The sequence below is a fragment of the Eubalaena glacialis genome, chromosome 13 (genome assembly GCF_028564815.1).
Source record: "Eubalaena glacialis isolate mEubGla1 chromosome 13, mEubGla1.1.hap2.+ XY, whole genome shotgun sequence".
NCBI classification, from domain to species: domain Eukaryota; kingdom Metazoa; phylum Chordata; class Mammalia; order Artiodactyla; family Balaenidae; genus Eubalaena; species Eubalaena glacialis.
Window position 1 is genome coordinate 75,080,152 of NC_083728.1, and position 21,548 is coordinate 75,101,699.

Below are 21,548 nucleotides of genomic sequence, written 5' to 3' on the forward strand. Positions count from 1 at the left end.
CTGATCCTTCCCCTTGCTTTGCTTGTACTCAACTTATATCAATTCCATCGTAAGAAGACAGTCGAAATGCCCTTATTAAACTATAATGGAAAAGGTTGTTTATTAAGTCTTCTGTCTGCCCAGAAGTCTTATTAACTGGTATATAGTGATTCTTCACCTTCCTGCTGAGAAGGAAGTGAATTCCAAAATGAAGAGGAATGAAGGTGTCTGTAAAGACTTTTCTCCACAATTTTTCACAGTCATCTTGTCGTTTTAAGGGTCGACCTCTTAGTGTGCAGCAGCAGATGATGCAACCATCTCGTCAACTTGATCCAAACCTGTTGGTGAAGCAACAGACTCCGCCGTCTCAGCAGCAGTCACTCCATCAGCCAGCCATGAAATCTTTCCTTGAAAATGTCATGCCCCACACTACACCTGAGCTGCAAAAAGGGCCATCACCAATAAATGCTTTCAGCAACTTCCCCATAGGTGGGTTTCTCCTTGGCCAAAGCCTTCGGCTGGTGCTTCATGACCACAAGTTAACATCCTGCTCTCTTACCTGTCCAGATATTCTCTTGTGAGTGCCACGCTGATCTTTAGCTGTTCCCTCTCAGAGAGTGGCCACGCCCCTTCTAGCGTTAGCCTCTTCATGCTTCAGGAAGGCCCCTCTCCATTCGAGAAAATCACGCTATTTAAAAAATCCCATGCTCTTTTGAAATGAGTTAGTGTAAAGATATTATTTCTTTTTAACACTCAGATATCTTAATTGTAGGATGTGAATTGGAGGGGAGGACTGAAATTATTAGAGCACGCCAGAGAAATTTTGAGCAGTGCTGCTTTGAGGAAACAACTGGGAACAGTCACATCTGAAATTTTAATTACTGTTTAAATATTTATAAATGATTACTGGCATAAATGTAGAAAATAGGGGTGAGAGAAGGGATTGCCTTTATTCCTTTTGCCGTGGCACCCCCCCCCCCTCTTTTTTTATGATGTCTCCAGGCTTTTTATTCCCTCTGGGAATTTCAGGCTTATATGTCTTCTCCTTCCTTAGGTCCCTTTTCTTCTTGTGCCTTTGAATATATTTTGACCTTTGATTGTTCACACCCTATTCATTTTACTTTTTCTTTCTCTTTTGTAAACCAGCTTTGTTGGTTAACAGGCCCAGTTTTGTTGAAGACAGTCAGTTAACTAGCACATTCTGGGCGGTGGGTAGGAGTTGGGCCTGCTGTTGCCCCTGGTGCCGTTTCACTTTGGCTGAACCTGATACATGATTTGGCTCTCCCTGGTATTGCCATGGACTCTCAGCTAGGACATAGGTGGAACTTTGAGTTTTAGGGGTTGTTAGCAATCTCTTTACATTCCCTTGTCAGTTACCACTGTAGGTGAATACCAGAGAAGCCGGGTCATCCCAGAGACAACAGTATAGTGGTAAAAGAATACCCAAGTGTACACTGAGAGGTTTTGGTCTCACTAGTGAAAGGAAGTGACTCTCACTGATTACATACTGGACATATAAATTGGGCCAATGAGGAGATAAGTTTCTAAGTAAGGGATTTCCTAGCCTCACTGCCCTGACAGCAAGAGACTTTTTCTTGATTAAGAAAGTCTGCTTAGTGGCTTCCCTGGTGGCGCAGTGGTTAAGAATCTGCCTGCCAGTGCAGGGGACACGGGTTCGAGCCCTGGTCTGGGAAGATCCCACATGCCATGGAGCAACTAAGCCCCTGCGCCACAACTACTGAGCCTGCGCTCTAGAGCCCGCGAGCCACAACTACTGAGCCCATGCGCCACAACTACTGAAGCCTACGCGCCTAGAGCCCGTGCTCTGCAACAAGAGAAGCCACCGCAATGAGAAGCCCGCGCGCCGCGACGAAGAGTAGCCCCCGCTTGCCGCAACTAGAGAAAGCCCGCGCACAGCAACGAAGACCCAACACAGCCATAAATAAATAAATTAAATAATTAAATAAATACATTTATTTTTTTTAAAAAAAAAAAAAAAAAAAAGGAAGTCTGCTTAACCCAGGCAAGCACCAGTATGGTTGTCTAAATCAGGCATTGGCAAACTACAGCCCATTGGTCAAATTTGGCCAGCTGCCTGATTTTATAAATAAAATTTTACTGGAACACAGCCATGCTCTTTTGTTAATGTATTTCCTATGGCTGCTTTTGTGCTGTAACAACAGAGTTGCATAGAGACACTGAGACCATGTGACCCATAGAGCCTAAGATACTTACTATCTAAGCCTTCACAGAAAAAACTTGCCAAGTATTGGGTCTAATTAATGAGTCCAGAGAGCAACAAATTTAATTACTCTCTCCAAATAGGGGTGATATTAGAGAATTTATATTATTAAAGTTTTAAGCTTGACCTGGTATCACAGGAACTCATCAGACCCAAGTATCTAAAAACCATTTGTTTCGAAACTTTAAGAACCACCTCGATGTGTGTTAAACAAAGATTCTGGCTCCCACTGAAAAGTTTTCTTTTTTTCTTTTTTTTTTTGGTCGTGCCGCATGGCATGCAGGATCTTAGTGTGAGTTTCAGCACTGAGAAGATTGAAGCAAGAAAGTAACAGAACCTGACTTACTTTTTAAGAACTCATCCTGACTTTTCGTTGTGTGCCCATTTATATACTTTTTTTTTTATTATTATTTTTAAACTGTATTTTTTAAATAAATTTATTTATTTTATTTATTTATTTTATTTATTTATTTTTGGCTGCGTTGGGTCTTCATTGCTGCTCCCGGGCTCTCTCTAGTTGTGGTGCGCAGGCTTCTCATTGCGGTGGCTTCTCTTGTTATGGAGCACGGGCTCTAGGCGTGCACGCTTCAGTAGTTGTGGCACGAGGGCTCAGTAATTGTGGCTTGTGGGCTCTAGAACGCAGGCTCAGTAGTTGTGGCACGTGGGATCTTCCTGGACCAGGGATCGAACCTGTGTCCCCTGCATTGGCAGGTGGATTCTTAACCATTGCGCCACCAGGGAAGTCCCTATACTTGTAATTTCTTACCCTGTGCATACTTCAGTTTAAGAAAACATCTATCATCAATTCTTTTCGGGGGGCGGGGGCGGGACACGCTGCACGGCTTTTGGGATCTTAGTTCCCCAAGCAGGGATCGAAGCTGTGCCGCCTGCAGTGGAAGCAGGGAATTCCGAAAAGTTCTCATTTTTAACAAGCATCTCAGATTATTCTGTTGATGATGGTCCCCAGGATCACACTTTAAGAAACACTGGCTTAATGGTCAGTTTTCTGACTATAGTATCTAAGATAGAAATTTCCATCTTTGTTCCAAGAGAATATCTAAGTCTGATGTGTGTCATCAGCAAAGTTCAGGTAAGTTGCACCTTGGGATACGGGAGTCTTGCCCTAAGGTACAATTGTTAGAGCAAGACATTTTTACTTTTAAATGATAATATCCTTTGGCGGGTGAAGCAGTTGAAAATTGTTTATAAGCAAAAGTTAGCAACTGAAAGTGATCATATGTAATTCTTCTCTTGGGAAGTACCTAAAAGGTATATTTTAATAGAGAGATAAACTTTAATATTTGGCTGTCGTAGAATTTTCTGTTATTTTGCCAAGGAATTTAAAAATAATCAAAATTATATGGAGTAGTTTCCCACAGTTAATGCAATTATAGTACTAACAGTTTTATGGTACTAACAGTTTTGAAAATGTTATATTAATGAGTGTTAGACAAGCTATTTAGGATTTCTGTGTGTTGCTTTCTTTGATAATCTAGCCATGGCTCTTTCTTCTGACGTTGTTTCTGCGTGGCATCAGCCAGGAGTCCAGAGTGTCTGTCCTGCCTGCCTTGCCTTTGTCTATAATCATTTGGCTGTGCCACATTTGCAGGATGATATTTATTAAGGAACATTAGAATTGAAAACATTAGATTAGCTACATATGTTTTTCTAGAAAATGAAAGTTGTGGTACCAGAAGGAAAATATGCTATATTTTATAAAGTGGTTTTTTAAAATTATTATCTTATTTTTAGGCTTGAACTCAAACTTGAATGTAAATATGGATATGAACAGTATTAAAGAGCCACAGTCAAGACTAAGGAAGTGGACTACAGTGGACAGCATTTCTGTGAACACATCTTTGGATCAAAACTCCAGCAAACATGGTATAAAATACATTCTTATATTTTGACTTTAAAAAAAAAACTGTAGAATACTAAATTTAGGCTTTATTTTATTTTAAATATATATTTTCATAGCTAAATTCTCTTAAGAACCTTTTCTCATTATTAAAAAGTGCTTTATTAGTTATTAAGTCTTAGTTAAAACCAAAAAAATTGACCTTTACTGTGCTATTGTGAAAAACAGATCAGATTACACATTTATTTTTTGATTATTCCCTCTTTAGATGGTCATTTAGTTTTTTGCTATTATTTTATTGTTTTAGTGTTCTACTTAACGTTTACTCAATTTAATCTGATATAAGGGATTAAAAACTTCCACCATAATTTGATTTCTAACGGTTTCTTTCCATTCATCTAGTAATTGTTAATGGAGTATTTTCTGCTTTCCAAGAACTGTGCTAGGCCACCTGGAATATACATAGATACATATGTACATACATGCGCACAATTGACTGTATGTAAACAAGTAAAAATACTTGCCCTGAAGAAGCTCATTGGTAGCAAAAATAAACATGTAAACAGCTTTACTACACTGTGATAGGTGCTATAAAAGTTAATACATACAATAGGATAAATAGTATAAGAATGTGAAATCTAATGGAGAAGTGAGTCAGGAATAACAAACAATGGGTCTGAACTGAGTCTTCAAGTTTACCAAAGGAGTGGAGAAAGAACACCATGGAGAGGATAGCATGTGAAACGTTCAAAGACAGGACCTCCTGGTGAGTTCTGCTAGGTGGGCATGTCTGGAGGTGAAGGTACAAGTGAGAGAAAGGAGGAAGGTGAAGCTGCAGTAGTAGGTATTGAGCAATCATGGAAAACTTTTGTGCCAAAAAAATCACCTTAAACATGAAAATGGTGGATATCTAAAGGCACCTAAGGCTTAAAGGAGTCTAAGTGAGAAAGAGGGCAACGGACATGAGAAGACGGAGTGCATTGAAGAGAGTGTTAGAATTAAGGACAAAAGAGCTTGGTAACTAACTTTAATTCATTCTGCAAATATATGATTATCTGTGATGTGCCTCCTGTGCTTCTTGCCTTCCCCAGTCCAACCCTATACCTTACCCTGGGCTCAAGAGTCATTTCCAAGAAGCCTCCTCCAGGCATTGTGTTCGAATAGCACCTCTTATGTGTATCTGTCTTGTGTAAGTATCCATTTAGGCCTGTTTCTGTCACAGGACATAAATTCCTGGAGGAGAGAGTCCATGCTTTGCTTACCTGTAGCCCCACTGAGCACATTGCAGCACTTGGGGGACATTTGCTAGGTGAAAGGATGAGTGGACGGTAATGCAGTTAATGGTAGAGTAAATGTAGGAATTGAAGCAGGCCTGCTGGGACAGGTAATGGATGGATTGTAGACTTGTCGAGTGTGGTATTTTAGGGATAGCTCAATGTGGAAAAGCCCAGTAAGAAATTAGAATTAGAGGCCTGGTACTCAGAAGAAAAATCTGGGCGAGAGTAAGATTTTGTGTTCATCAGAATGTTGATGTCGTCGACGTGGACGAGGTTGCCCAGAGAGACGGTGCATAGAAGGGAATAAGGGCACACCATCCTAGAGCCAGTAGTAGTAAAGAAACCTGGAGAAGAATGGGTAGAGAGATAGGACGTGGAGACCCAGAAAAATGTTTCTGCCGTATGGTTTTCTGTCTCCTCTGATGAAAATGAATTTTTCCGTGTCTGTTTTGCATGTCTGACCCTCAGTTTCTTTGTAAAAATGTTTCCTTCCTGTCACTGCTGTTTTAGGTGTAATGTATATCATATATTCTCAAGTGCTCGGCATACTTACCTAGGGCATACTGGTATATAGTATGCGTTATATAAATGGCGTGTCATCATGCAGCATAGGTTTTGAGGGCAGATAGACTGGGGATTTGATCCCAGTTCTTAACCTGTTTAAGCCACAGTGTTTGCATCTGTAAAGTGGAAACGATACATCATAGAACTGTTGAGGATTGAATGAGATAATAACTATTAAGCTCCTGTCTCATTGCCTGGCATGTGACATGCAGGTAGTGGGTGGTGGTGTCTTCTTATAAGCAGCCTATTATCATAAGTTTGTTTTTCATTCAATTCAATTAGTAATTTTATATTTTAATTTTGTATTTTATCTTCTCTCTTTTTTTAAACTTAGTATCTGTTTTTTGTCATTTTTTTCATCATGCATTTTATTGTTTGATTTTGCATAAACCTGGAATGTGAGCAGTGAGTTTTTGTTTTTTAGTAATTAGCTTAAACAATAAATAGTTTTATTCCTGTATACATAGCAATCTAATGAACATATTCTAGTAACATTCTCTTCTTCAGAATAAGGAGGTTGATGCTCTTCCTCCTTTACTTCAGTGTAGGTTCCTGTTATTCTTTTTTTTTAATTAAAATATAGTTGATGTACAATATTATATAAGTTACAGGTGTACAATATAGTGATTCACAGTTTTTAAAGGTTATATACTCCATTTGTAGTTATTGCAAAATATTGGCTAAATTCCTTGTGTTGTACAGTATATCCTTGTAGCTTATTTTATGCCTAATAGTTTGTGCCTCTTAATCCCATATCCTTATCTTGCCCCTTTCCCCACTGGTAACTACTAGTTCTCTATATCTGAATCTCTTTCTTTTTTGTTATATTCACTAGTTTGTTGTATTTTTTTAGATTCCACATATAGGTGATATACAGTATTTTTCCTTCTCTGTCTGACATATTTTACTCAGCATAATGCCCTTAAGGTTTGTCCATGTTGTTGTAAATGGCAGAATTTTCTTCTTTCTCCAGGCTGAATATTATTCCTTTGTATGTGTGTACAACACCTTCTTCATTCACTGATGGACACTTAGGTTGTTTCTATATCTTGTGAATAATGCTGCAATAAACATGGGAGTGCAGATATCTTTTTTTTTTTAATTATTTATTTATTTATTTATTTTTGGCTGTGTTGGGTCTTCGTTTCTGTGTGAGGGCTTTCTCTAGTTGCGGCAAGTGGGGGCCACTCTTCATCGCGGTGCGCGGGCCTCTCACTATGGCGGCCTCTCTTGTTGCAGAGCACAGGCTCCAGACGCGCAGGCTCAGTAGTTGTGGCTCACGGGCCCAGTTGCTCCGCGGCATGTGGGATCTTCCCAGACCAGGGCTCGAACCCGTGTCCCCTGCATTGGCAGGCAGATTCTCAACCACTGCGCCACCAGGGAAGCCCCAGATATCTTTTTGATATCCTGTTTTCATTTCTCTTGGATATATACCCAGGAGTGGAATTGCTGGGTCATTAGTAGTTGTATTTTTAATTTTTTGAGAAACCTCCATACTGTTTTCCACAGTGGCTGCGCCAATTTACATTCCCACCAACAGTGTACAATGTTCCCTTTTCTCCACATCCTCATCAATATTTGTTGTTTGTGGTCTTTTTGATGATAGCCATTCTGACAGTGAGAGGTGATATCTCATTGTGGTTTTGATTTGCATTTCCCTGATGATTAGCTATGTTGAGCATCTTTTCATGTGCCTGTTGGCCATCTGCATGTCCTCTTTGCAAAACTGTTCAGGTCTTCTGCTCATTTTTAAATTGGGTGTTGTTGTTTTATTTATATGTTGAGTTGTATGAGCTGTTATATATTCTGGATATTAACCCCTTATCAGTCATATCATTTGCAAATATTTTTTCCCATTCATTAGGTTGTCTTTTCATTGTCAGTGGTTTCCTTTGCTGTGCAAAAGCTTTTAAGTTTAATTCGGTCCCATTTGTTTGTTTATTTATTTTTTTTAAAAAAAATAAATTTATTTATTTTATTTATTTATTTTTGGCTGTGTCGGGTCTTCGTTGCTGCACACGGGCTTTTCTATAGTTGTGGCAGGCAGGGTCTACTCTTCGTTGCGGTGTGCAGGCTTCTCATTGCAGTGGCTTCTCTTGTTGCGGAACATAGGCTCTAGGTGCGTGGGCTTCAGTAGTTGTGGCACACGGGCTCAGTAGTTGTGGCTCGCGGGCTTTAGAGCGCAGGCTCAGTAGTTGTGGCGCACAGGCTTAGTTGCTCTGTGGCATGTGGGATCTTCCTGGACCAGGGCTCGAACCCGTCTCCCCTGCATTGGCAGGCGGATTCTTAACCAGTGCACCACCAGGGAAGCCCCATTTTTTAATTTTTGCTTTTATTTCCTTTGCTTTAGGAGACGGATCCAAAAAAATACTGCTACAATTTATGTCAAAGAGTGTTCTGCCTATGTTTTTCTTCTAGGAGTTTTATGGTTTCTGGTCTTACATTTAGGTCTTTAATCCATTTTTAATTTATTTTTGTATATGGTATTAGAGAATGTTCTAGTTTCATTTTTTTACATGCAGCTGTCCAGTCTTCCCAGCATCACTTATTGAAGAGGCTGTCTTTTCTCCATTGTATGTTCTTGCCTCCTTTGTCGTAGATTAATTGACCATAAGTGCGTGAGTTTATTCTACTATTCTTTATTTACTTGACATCTTGAAACTGTCATTTTTTCTTTTTTAAAATTATTTTTGTATTGTTAATACAAATTAAGTTTTTATATGCTTCCCCACCCCCAAAATGTTCTCATTTTCTTTACTTTAGCAGGCCCTGTAACTAATCTGAACCAGCCCAAGACTAGTAGTCTTCCCTTCATGGATATTATTTTGAGATCTCCAGGCTTTTACTTTATCCCCTTAAAAATCAAGAATGTTTGATAGAATTTCTCCTCTATGGTTGCTTTTATTCTTTCTTCATTGTTGTATTTTTTCCTTCCTTGTAAAAATGACTTCAGAAACATACCTTGACCTGGTGTGGTTTTGGTCTTCATCTCTAGAAAGAAAGACCAGGTTAGTTTTATATCTGTATATAAGAACCCTCTAAATTTCAGGTCTTAAAAGGTTGGGGTTTTGTTTTTGGGGGTTTTTTTTAAGCTTTTCAGTCTGTTTAAAGACAGTGCTTTTTCTTATCATAATAATTCTCTAATTGTTTATACTATCATTTTCTCCCAGAAGTGCTCCTCTTTGCTCTGTGGTTCTTTTCCTTCTCTTACTATCTCTCTTTCTCCTGGTAGAGACTTAGAATCTTCTTCTCAGGCACACTCTTTTTATTTGTTTGCTTTGTTTTCAGTTTTCCTTATATTAAAAAAATAGAGAAATGTTAATCATCTTATTTCCATTATTATTTTGGTGCAGTTTGTTCTTTTGTCCTTATAAAGATAAAATTGGCATCTAACTTTGTATTCTAGAAGAGATCCCAACACTGCTGGTCTGTGTGTTATGTTTTGTTAGACACTATTTTGAAAATAATTTTTTTGAACCAACATCTATTTAAGCATTCAGGAAATTTCATGTACAGATTCAGATTTCTGGCATCTCTGTAGAAATGTGAAGATCTGCCAGCACCAAGCTCGAGAGCAGTCACCACCCAGGGTTGAGTGGCTACTGCCCATGTGCTTACTGGCTCATTCTTCCCATTCCCCTCACACCTGTACCTTCCCTCCCATTGGTGGAGAAATATTTTTCTGTACCCCCTAACCAGAGAAATATTTCCCTGTAGTCATGTTTCTATCTGAGGAGGGACCATGGGATTTTTTTTCTGTAGGCAACTTGCTTCACTTGTATATGAAACCTGATTATCCCTCGCTGCGATCTGTTGAAAGTCAGCCCTCGACACAAGGGTTTGTAAAAAATAAAAAAAAAAAATGAATTTTTTTTAAATAACAAAAAAAGAAAAAACAATTAAAAAAGATTAAAAAAAAAAGAAAAACTGATTGGCCTCATTGGCGTTTGTATTTCCATGTTGTAGAAAACGGGGGTTGTTTTTCCATAGTACCAGAGTAGTGTAGAGATCATTTTTTAGGGGGGAATGATCTGATAGCAGTAGTCAGGCTGGGCTGAGATGGGCTGAGCCTGGAGACAGGAGAGGCCTGTGGGGACGCTTGGCTGGCTCTGATCTTTTGCATCACAGTCTTACATGGGTTCTATTTTTATCCCCATCTAGTGAAGCTTAGAGGGCTAGTAAGATAGTTGTGGAGCAGAGAAGAAAGGGCAAATTCAAGAGACTCTTCCGTGTCAGAGATCCCCAAGTACACTGGTTTCCTAGAAGAACTCACAGAACTCAGAAAAACAGTAATACTCATGGTTATGGTTTATTACAGCAAAACAATACAGATTAAAATCAACAAAGGAAAAGGGCACATAGAACAGAGTCCAGGAGAAACCAGGAGAAGCTTTTTGTTTTCATCTCGCAGTGCAGTTTCTCAGACTTAACTCTCCCAGCAACAATGTGTGAGAACATGTACAAAGTATTGCCAGCCAGAGAAGCTCACCCAAGCCTTAGTGTCCTCAGTTTTTTGTCAGGGGTCAGTTGTATAGACATGGAGCACACCTGCTTGTCAATCTCCAACCCCCTGCAGACCCTTCAGAGTTCAGACAAAAACAGCATGACCCAGGCCCCATGCAAACAAAAACAGATGTTCACCATAAATCACATTGTTATCATAAACTCTCTGGCGTGGCCATGACCCAATGTATGCAGAGGAACTCTTATCTGGCATGCTATTCTGTGAGTTACAGGAGCCCAGGAGCCATCAAGGGCTAGTCCCTGAAGCTCTTTGCCATGTGCAGTCTAGCCCTGTGCTAACCCTTTACTGCACACCTTCCAGAGTCAAAAAACGAGATTCATTAAGGGAAGTAGAGTAGAGTGGAGGCAAGGCCGTTTAACAGGGGAATTGTGGGTCAAGTGAGGTTCCGACTGGGGTATTTGTGATACTTTATGGTCCTAAGATTCTGTGACTTACCAGAGTTTATAAAATCCCTTTCCCCTCCTCATTGCCCAGAGAAAAGTACAATGTTCAGGAGCTGGAATACATTTATTTTAGTCTTAAGAGTTAGTTGAGGGCAATTGGGAACGGTTTCCAGGAGGCCTGTGATCCCTTAAGCTGAGATATGAAAGATAAACAGGCATTAGCCAGGCAGAGGTGGAAGGAGGGAAAACCATAAGGCGTGAGTAGAGGCTAGAGTTTTAAGAGCCTTACAAACTATTGAAGAGTTTGAATTTTACTCCTCTGTAATGGAGAACTGTTGAAGAGTTTTAAGCTGGAAAGTGACATGATCAGATTGGCATTTTTGAAGAGGCAATGCGAAGAACTGGGGAGTAGAAGTGGACAGAGAGATTAGTTAGGAAACGTCTACCTAATCCAGAGCGTGGCCAAATGAGAGATCACAGTAGTCTGATCTCATGTGTCATTATTCAAAAGCTATATGATCATTTCACAATGTATACAAGTAGCAAATCATTATGTTGTACACTTGAAACTAATATGTTGTATGTCAATTATATCTCAAAGTATTCTAAAAAGAAATGAAGATTAAATGTGTAAGTTATAAAGATACCCACTAAACAAAAACTGTAAGCCTTCCACAGTTTCAGAAAAGATAAATCAACATTTTCAAAGAGTTTTTAAAGAATCTATAAAGAAATGAAAAGAAATTCATATTGAACCATAAAGCAAAATCTGACTCTATTCTGTATACCGGGGGACCCAGAACAAAATAATTCAGAAATCTTTGCAATCACAGGAGGAGAAAAAAGAGCTAGGTAGGCAGCAGGATTGACAGGACTTAGTGATTTTAAAATAATAGGGAAGAGCCAGGAGAGACTCTTGTTTTCTGACTTAAGTAACACCAAATCATTGTTCCTCTGATTAGTATTAAAAGGATATTTTGTTACATTCATTCCTTCCCTTTTCATTGGATTTTAACTTGAAACTTTGACTAAACTTGGCTTAAAGGTCAGTTTGCTGGTTTGTAGACATTGGACTGATGATTATCAGAAATTAAAGGTGAAATTGTCATGTAATTGAAGGAACATTGGAACATGAAATCAAGCAGCCCTGAATTCTAAGCTAATTTGCCAGGCAGTGGTATATCACATTTGGAATTTTCCTTAAGAGAGGGAGTAGGAACTGAGACAATGGCAAAATGTCAAAATAAATATGGACCCTAGAATTGACACCTACCTCTGCTACTAATTAGCTCTGCTGTTTATTAGCTACTGGCAAGTAACTTAACCTTTCTGAACTTTGGTCCCTCATCTGCTAAATGGGAGTAATAATAGTACCCCTTATGATGTTTTGATGATTGATAAGGCAATAACTCTGAAGCACCCAAGCACTAGAACAGGGTTAGACACATAAGTGGCCAATGGGTCTCAGCCTTCATCATTATTGTTATTGCCATCATTGTCATCTCATGAGTGCCCTACCTCTAAGACAGCACCATTTCTCCAGTGTAAATCCAGCTCTATTTGCTTAAACTAAACCTACCACATAAATTTTACATTTCATTTTTCTGATGCTCTCCCATGCAGTGTCTAATAGAATGTAATTGGATCGTGGCTGCCGCTTAAGTTATGTCTATTGTCCTTTTTAATAAAATGAAGTTTGAATAAGTAGATATTGTTTCTTGTTAAAAAGGGGGGCAGATGCTTTTATCATTGCTGGTTCTTGCGTAAGAATTAATCACTTCAAATTTGGCGATTATGCTTGCTTACTGTATTACTTGCAACTACTACTTTATATATCCCACTTTATTTCCAAGTGGGTTTTTTTAAATTATTTATTTATTTATTTATTTATTTATTTATTTATTTATGGCTGTGTTGGGTCTTCGTTTCTGTGCGAGGGCTTTCTCTAGTTGCGGCAAGCGGGGGCCACTCTTCATCGCGGTGCGCGGGCCTCTCACTCTCGTGGCCTCTCTTGTTGCGGAGCGCAGGCTCCAGACACGCAGACTCAGCAATTGTGGCTCACGGGCCTAGTCGCTCCACGGCATGTGGGATCTTCCCAGACCAGGGCTCGAACCCGTGTCCCCTGCATTGGCAGGCAGATTCTCAACCACTGCGCCACCAGTGAAGCCCCCCAAGTGGTTTTAATTAGGCTAAGATACATAGTTCACTCAGATAAAAGTAATAACTAGATGAGGAAGCCAGAGAAGAGAGGGAAATGGAATTGGTGGAATAACTGAATCAAGTCAGGGATAGGTTAGTGCCCACCAGTGAGTGGCATGAGGTCCTGTATTTTACCAGAAGCTCATAGCTGGAGCAGCCTTGAGTCCATGAACCAGGGCTTTCCTTACATCTGTTTCAAACTCTACATGAATGGACAAGACACTTAGTTTTCCTTTTGTTGTCAAATCCAAGTTCGTCTGATGCACAGTGAGGCCAAACAAACTGAAATGTCGGAATTTGGAATAGAGAAAGGAGTATTGCAAGGCCAAACAAGGAGAATGGACAGCTTGTGCTCAAAAAGCCCAAACTCCCCAATGGTTTTCAGGAGGGGGAAGAATTTTTATGGCGAAATTGGGGTGGGGGGCTACAGGGGGTGTAACCTTCCTCTGATTGATTGGTGGGGAAATAACAGGGTGGTGTTCCAGGAGTCTCAGTCATTAGCCCTCTGGTCCCGTCCAGTCTGTGGTCCAGTGTTTGTGATCAGCCTGAAGTTACCATCCTCCACCTGGGTTGGGGGCCTCAGTTCCTGTAGAAGAACTCAGATTTCTATCAGGTTGTTATGTATATCTTTTGAGGAGGAACCAGGATCTGGCCCGTGGCTACACTATTGTTGCTTGACTGCCTTTCCTTTGTTTCTGCGTTCCCTCACTCCCCAGATTAGTAACTGTTTGAATCTGCCCTTTGGAGCTCAGGGAAGGTCTAGGAGGCTGAAACCTTTTTTCTACAAACAAGAAATGGGGGACATGGAATGGCTTTTGTACACGGGAGGACCCCACAGGGACCTGCTCAGTTTCACTTTCTTCACCCTTGCTCCTCCCCATTCCAGAAATTGTACCTCCTTCGATCAAGTTATTGAAGCTAGAAATTTAAGAGGCGTTCTCTTTTTCAAAAAGTTTGAGATAATTTACATATAATACAATTTCTCCTTTTAAAGTATAAAATTCTGTGACTTTCAGTAACATTCTCAGAGTTGGGTATCCATCGAACAATCAACTTTTTTTTTTTTTTGGCTGCGGTGGGTCTTCGTTGCTGCACGTGGGCTTTCTCTAGTTGCGGTGAGCAGGGGCTACTCTTTGTTGCGGTGCGCGGGCTTCTCATTGCGGTGGCTTCTCTTGTTGCAGAGCACAGGCTCTAGGCGCGCGGGCTTCAGTAGTTGCGGCATGCGGGCTCAGTAGTTGTGGCTCGCAGACTCTAGAGTGCAGGCTCAGTAGTTGTGGCTCACGGGCTTAGTTGCTCCGCAGCATGTTGGATCTTCCCAGACCAGGGCTCGAACCCGTGTCCCCTGCATTGGCAGGCGGATTCTTAACCACTGCGTCACCAGGAAAGCCCCACACAATCAACTTTTGAACATTTTCCTTACCCTAGAAGAACCCCTTAGGTGTCATTCCTCCCACCTCCATTTTCCCATCTCTCTAGCCATAAGTAAAAACTAATATTTTTGTTTTCTACAGATTTGTCTGTACTGGACATTTCATAAAAGTGGAAGCATATAATATCTGGTCTTTCATGACTGGCATTTTTGGCTTAGCGTAATGTTTTCGAGGTTCATCCGTGTTGTAGCATGCACATGTATTTCACTCCTTTTTATAGTTGAATTGGATAATATATACCACATTTTGTTTATGCATTCATCGGTTGATGGATATTTGGGCCTAAGAGATATTCTTGATTTCTTCCTTTCTCCAATCTGCACATTGAGTCCATCTGTGAATAGTACCCATTCTGCTTCCCAAATACATAGTTTATGCATCTGTTGTGTCTCCTAATGGTCTCCCTGCTTCTAGGCTAGCCTTCCTTCCATTTTCCACACTGCAGCAAATGTGACCTCAAAACAAATGGGATTGTATTACTTCCCTTCCTAAAACCCCTCAGTATAAAGAACTCCTTGCCAAGTCCTACAAAGCCCTGTCTGAGGGTGTTGTAAATTCTGATGCCTTTGGGGAACAGGCAGGGCATAGGCCAGTCTGGAGTGGTAGGGCCTGGGACAGCTAGAGTGTGCACACCCCACCTCAGGATCTTTGAATTCCAAGCATTTTAAACAAAATGTACTTGGTCATCCCGGCCCTTCAAGATCAGGGCCCCACTCCTTCATGTTGTTCTCTCTCCCATTTACTGTTTTTCAGGCAAAATGATCTTTCAGTTCCTCAAATGTGCTGAACAGTTTTTCTCCTCAAGTCTTTGTGCAGGCCGCACCCACTGGCTAGAATCTTTTCCCCCAGACTCTTTCCATGTGGTCCCTGCCCCCTCCTTGACACACATTCTCTCCTTCTGCCCTCTGTCCATTTACTTGGCTTTTTGTGAGAATATACTGTCATTGTGGGCAAGGACCTCATTCATATCAGAGACTAGAAGTGATTGAAGCCTGGAAGAAAGCACAGGGCTTTCTTTCCTCCTCACATCTTCACATAATCTACAGAACAGTTTGGAACCCACAGATCTAATAAGAAGTTTTCTTACTGTATTTGACAAACTACAAGAAATAAATGTGATACTATATTTTGCTCACAGTTCCCTTCCGTTTTCTCTTTTTAGGTGCTATTTCAAGTGGTTTCAGGCTGGAAGAGTCTCCGTTTGTTCCCTATGACTTTATGAACAGCAGTGCTTCACCAGCCAGCCCTCCGGGTTCCGTAGGGGACGGCTGGCCACGTGCCAAATCGCCCAGCGGCTCTAGCAGTGTTAATTGGCCACCAGGTAAGATGCCGACATCTTCTTTTATGAGAGTTTGTGTCCATTAAGATGTCAGTACCTCTAGATATACTAATGATTTGGCCCCGATTCTGTGTGATTGGACTGAACTATGCGAAGGATGAGCAAGAACACAGAAATGCGAATGGGAAGTTGAGCCCAGGTCTTGGGCTGATGAGTGACCTGGCCCATTACCAGTGCCTTTATGCTCCAATCTGTGAAGGTGGGATTAGTCCCACAGAGGGATTAGGCCAGTGCGAAGAATGATATAAACCTTCGTTCGCTGTTCTTCTCTAGCTGTGTCTGGGGACAGAGGTGACAGCATTTCCATTTATTGAGGAATCACCAGAAATGCACCTATGACCTGTTTCATCCTATCCAAGTTGCTGTGGCTTTGTGATTTGTAATAAAGCACTTTAAAATGTTACTTTTAAGAATATATAAACCCAGAAAAAATTTGCAAGTTATTCATAAAAAACAGTTTATATTAATTGTGATATTGAGTCAGCCTGTTAGGGTATTGGAAAATAATTTGAGAGTATTGGAAGATATTTGATAATTGCATAGACTTTAGGAATAAAACTTTTGGGTAGTTACTGATGGATTTTCAGATGATGATTAAGCCTGAACAAATTTTAAATTTTTATTTCCAGAATTTCGCCCTGGTGAACCATGGAAAGGTTATCCAAACATTGACCCTGAAACTGACCCTTATGTCACTCCTGGCAGTGTCATAAACAATCTTTCAATTAATACTGTGCGGGAAGTCGACCACCTCAGGGACAGGAACAGTGGTATGTAGGCGGATACGACTCAGGATTTCTGAATGATGCAGGACAGTGGCTCAAAGTAGATGTGAAACTTTGAGCAGCGAGAGTCACTCCAGCACAACACAGCGCCTGACCTCCAAGGGGCTCGTGACAGTGATAACAGAATTCTCGATTTCCCGTAGGTGACTCTTTAGCCACTTTTAAAATGATGAGGATTTATTATCACTTGATATGGTAAACGCAAAGGACCAGCAAACATTTGCTTTCCAGTAACTGTATTAACAACTGAAGGTTGTTACCCATTTTATAACAAGTTTCTGTATTGTGGTTATTAAGAAATGGGTGTTTCTTATGGAAGATGTTATATTATTATTTCTTTTTACGCTCTGGATGTTAAAGAACTTTCATCTGGAGAAGGAATTGGCTTTCTTTGTCTCACAGAGAGTGAAAATAAGAAAAATTTAAGGGTCCCTACAGTCCAGATGCACTTTTTAATGGGTTATCAAATAAAATCTTCCTCCTACCTACCACATGGTTATTTTTCACCCCAGGTATATACAAGTATTCCATGCATGCAGTAGAAGAAAGGTGAATGAAATGAATGACGATATCTTCTCTTTCTGTAACATACAGCCTCACAGCTCTCCCTTTAAACAGTTTGTAATAAAGAAAATGTAAAACAGTCAACACTTTTTGTTAAATACATAATTTGTTAACAGGTGTTTGCCAGATCACAATGGTAAGATAAGAATCCTCATCATTCTAAAATGACTGAATTTAGCAGACAACTATGTATAGAAATAGTTAAAGCCACTACTTTCACAGGAGAACGTGGGGACAGAGCCAACAATAAAACCTCACAGCCTGGTAGTTAATGAAAGAATCTGGCAGCAGGAGCTGTTGCAGTGATCCACATAATGGTCGGGTCTGGAGCTAAACTAGGGTAGTGGTCAAGGGGGTTTTTTAAAAATAGGAAGAAAGGCTAGGTTTTCGAGACTGAATGTGGGGCACGATGGGAGAGGACAAAGGCCTGGCTCGCTGGTAGTGCCAGTGCCAGGGGACCTTGGTGAGCTGCCCAATAAGAAGTCATTAGAGTTCAGAGACAGGCTGGGAGCTCCGGTGGAGCCCACTACTGAGAAGCAGGGCTGGTGTTGTCTCTTGCTGGATCCCATTGTTGGGGTGCGTTCTCACAGACAGTTATGAGAAGACCGGAATGGGAGGGATACCTCTTTTGAGCCACGGTGGAAACAGTGAGCAAGCTCTCCACATGCTGTTTTAAAGGCAGGAAGGAAGCTACAGTCATGGGCGCCGTTCCCATGGCCCTGAACATGGCTGTTTCCTTTCTGTGGCATACTGTTAAGTTGCAGGTTCACTGGGTGCTTTTGCTTCTTCTCTAATGCCGTGTCCCCTGCTCTGGGGATGACTGATTGGGCTCTTTTTCCCGTGTAGGGTCATCCTCATCCTTGAACACCACGCTGCCTTCAACTAGTGCCTGGTCATCCATTCGTGCCTCCAACTACAACGTTCCCCTCAGCAGTACAGCACAAAGCACTTCAGGTGGGCCTTGTCCTGAGTTTGCCAAGGCTCTGGCAGAGGAAGGGGCAGAACCTGGGGCCAGGGCCGTTGTGTTTACCTCTTCTTTTGATTCAATCTTCTTTTCAGGGAGCTGGGAGAGTATATTTCTGAGCCTGGGAAGATATTTTTAACACCATTTGCCCCCTTTTAAAATTTACTGTATCCAGTAGTCATTTACTAAAATAATCAGGTTTCACTGAATAGCCACTCTCATCTGAGAGCTGTCTCAGATTCAATGTAATTTAGTTCGAAGCAGTAGTCCTCAACAATCTGTAGTGAAGGACCTTTTATTTTTTTAATGCCCAATCCTTTGCAGACTGATAACTTTTGTAAAATACAGTAAACCTGAACTTGGAATTGCTCAAGTACACACGGGAGTTGCAGCAGCGTCCTGTTGCTGTTAGAGTTTACAAACGCTCACTCTGAATTTCTGTGTTTGTACTGTCACAGACCAGTAATAAACTGTGTTGTGACCAGTCTTCCCATCACACTTCAAGACGTGCTGACTTAAAGACATGCTCCTTATGAGCAGGTAGAAAAAATAATTGATGGTGACAGAAGGTATAAAATTTTCTATCCCCTTCTGCTCTCTCGTTTTTTTTAGTATTATTTCGATGTAGTTTTCTGTGTTCCTGGCTGTGCACTGGACCCATAGGCAAGTTGCTTAACCTCTCTGAACCTCAGTAGAATGTGTGTGAGGATTAGAGGTAGCGTACGCCAAGCGCCCAGCAACCCAGCGCTCAGCATAGAGCAGCCCCCGGCGAATGTCTGCTGTGAAGACTCCCTGAGTTAGGGCTGCTTTTGTAGTCCTTTTTTCATGAATGAATAACACAATGCTAAAATCTCATGGCCTAAGTGTTGGTCTTGAGCAACTCATTATGGTTGTTAAGGTATGGAGTTCCCACTTGCTACTTTAGAGCAGCTCAAAGCAGTGTTCAGTGTAGTTGTATACGCTGGGCTAAGGGTCTCACAGGTCTTAAAACTATTAATAAGAGACATACAGTCTGTTTTGAGGCAAGGGAGCAGTTTCCTTTTGGCTTTTTGTTTTTCTTCTGCAGTTTAGTTTGATTTGGGGTTTTTTTAAAGTTTTTTTGTTTGTTTGATTTGCTTTTAGTGGGGGAATGGGTGTTGTCATTATTTAATTTTCTCTTTTCTGAAAGCATTTGTCTCCCCTCTTTCCCACTTTGTTTTCTTCCTTTGAGTAGCCAGAAATAGTGATTCCAAATTGACATGGTCTCCTGGTTCAGTTACAAACACGTCTCTGGCTCATGAGCTGTGGAAGGTCCCTTTGCCACCTAAAAACATCACTGCTCCGTCCCGCCCACCTCCGGGACTGACTGGTCAGAAGCCACCCTTGTCTACGTGGGATAATTCTCCCCTTCGTGTAGGTGGAGGATGGGGAAATTCTGACGCCAGGTACACCCCAGGTGAGACGACATGCGTAAGGTGGTTTCATGTGGCTTATTTGCTGAACACTAACCAGTACCAACAGTCTAGTTTAACAGAGACCTAAATAGCAGACTGTTGCATTATCCTCTGTAAAGTAAGATTAGAACTTAACTAAACATAAGATTCCTAGTTCATTGCTATCTTCTGCAATTTCCATGCTTTTGAGAGTCTTAAATTTTATTTTAAATTTTGCCCAGTTTACTTACATGTCCCCAAAGACACACACCTGTCAGTGATAAAGTTAATGGAATGGGGATCTCCTTTCTTTCAGAAGTTCCTCAAGGGCTCATCTTATTAGGTATAGTAACTTCCTGCTCATGGCAGGCTTGTCATGATACCGTGTCACATGGAGCAGAGGTGTCATGTGACAGGCCTGGGGAGGTGGGAGCAGCCCATCTGGGCCTTGAAGAATGGGGTCTGTTTGGGTGAAAGCTTGGCCTGTACTTAGGATGATCATAAAATTTATTGATTAAACAGGGACGTTTGAGAGTGAAAAGGGGTGCTGTTAATTAATTGTACAGGCCTAAACCAGACTGTCCCAGGAAAACTGGGACAGATGGTTCCCTTACCTCTCTACTCCTTCCGTAAATGACTAGCGCTGGATTTGTACTGGCATCATGTCCCCGCCCTCCTCCCCCCAACACACACAACACACACAACACACACAACACACACAGCCACAAACACAACTCAGAGCTCGTCTGCCAGTTCATCCGTTCTACCCCGCCCCCCAGATGCACCACACTTTCTCATCTCCAGGCGGAAAATTGTAGTAAAACCTCATTAATAATTTTCTGATCTTTGGACAGGTGATTGGCTGAAATAAAACTTGCAGTGTTTCCTTTGGGGGAAAGTTTTAATTGTGTGAAAAAAACACATGAGTCTGTTCCAAGCTACTGAATGCAAGTTAGTGTAATTGGTGTCATGTGTAAGTGGTTCTTTCAGGCCACAGACGTCTTTTGGGTGCCAGCTAAGTGCCTGGTGGCACACTCCCCCCTCAGGAGGGTTGGTGGAGTTGAGTGGGCTCAGGAGGCCTGTAAGAGTCAGCCAGGCCAGCAGAGGGAACAGCATGTGCCAGGCGCAGAGACCTGGGAAAGCACAGGCGTTTCCTGCTGGAATTATGGGAGCTTGGCAAAGGGTGGTGTTCAGGGCGAGCTGAGTGGGCACGAGCTGTGTCACGCAGCCATCTTCCTAAGCCACCCGGAGTGTTTCTGAGGCACTTTTTTTTTTTTTCACACACACACACACACTGTATTTTATTTTTACAAGAGATAAAGAGACTGACACCAAGCATTCTAAATGGATGACCACAACAAAAGCAACAATGATTGCAATTACCAAACACGAAACACACTCATACTATGTCATAATATTGACATTCAGTCCAGTAATCCTCCACTGTAACAGCTCCTTTACTTTGCAGTGAAAATTGATGTGTATATTTTTTGCCTCTGAGTCCTGTGGGATTTTTTTTTTTTTTTTATTCAAACAGAAAGTCACAAAAATTATAATCATCCTCATCAGGTCTGAGGCACTTTTAAATAGTTGTAGACAGAAGTGACTTGATCATGTCTTAAAGCTCTGCTGCTGGGAGAGAGAGACGATGCTGTAGGGCTGGGCAGGAGAGCCAGATGTGGAGCCCCTGTGGTAGCCCAGACTAAAACGAGGAATGTCTGGACGACTGCCAGCTCTTAAATCCCCTCGAACTTCACACCCTGTGGGACGTGCATGCAGAGCCATCAGTTGATAACCTGAGATCATCGTGAGCTGAGGCTATTCCCCAAAGGCTACCATTCTGCGATAGTTTTAGCTTTATAAATGGGAAGACCCCAAAGGCATCTGGCCTTTGGTTCACTAGCCCACCATGTGATGAGCTGGCAGCCCTCTGAGCCCCCACCCCCCAGAGGCAGAGCCCTGTGCCCCAGAAATTAACACCTGGTCAGAGCTGGAGTGAGCTGGCATCCTGGGCCCACAGAGAAAAT

The 21,548-nt window shown here is 41.4% G+C and overlaps 1 protein-coding gene across 7 annotated transcripts in view; it reads left to right on the plus strand.

Annotated features, from left to right (window-relative positions):
• Window positions 1–21,548, plus strand: part of TNRC6A (trinucleotide repeat containing adaptor 6A) — a 97,422-nt gene that overhangs the window by 72,819 nt on the left and 3,055 nt on the right. For all 7 annotated transcript variants that reach the window (XR_009703534.1, XM_061210032.1, XM_061210027.1 and 4 more), the window contains 6 exons: window positions 258–468; window positions 3,974–4,105; window positions 15,620–15,778; window positions 16,426–16,566; window positions 17,992–18,099; window positions 19,323–19,544. Coding sequence is in view for 6 of the 7 variants with exons in the window: in XM_061210032.1 (XP_061066015.1) it covers window positions 258–468; window positions 3,974–4,105; window positions 15,620–15,778; window positions 16,426–16,566; window positions 17,992–18,099; window positions 19,323–19,544 (973 nt within the window). In the remaining variant the exon portion in view is untranslated. The remainder of the gene's footprint in view (window positions 1–257; window positions 469–3,973; window positions 4,106–15,619; window positions 15,779–16,425; window positions 16,567–17,991; window positions 18,100–19,322; window positions 19,545–21,548) is intronic.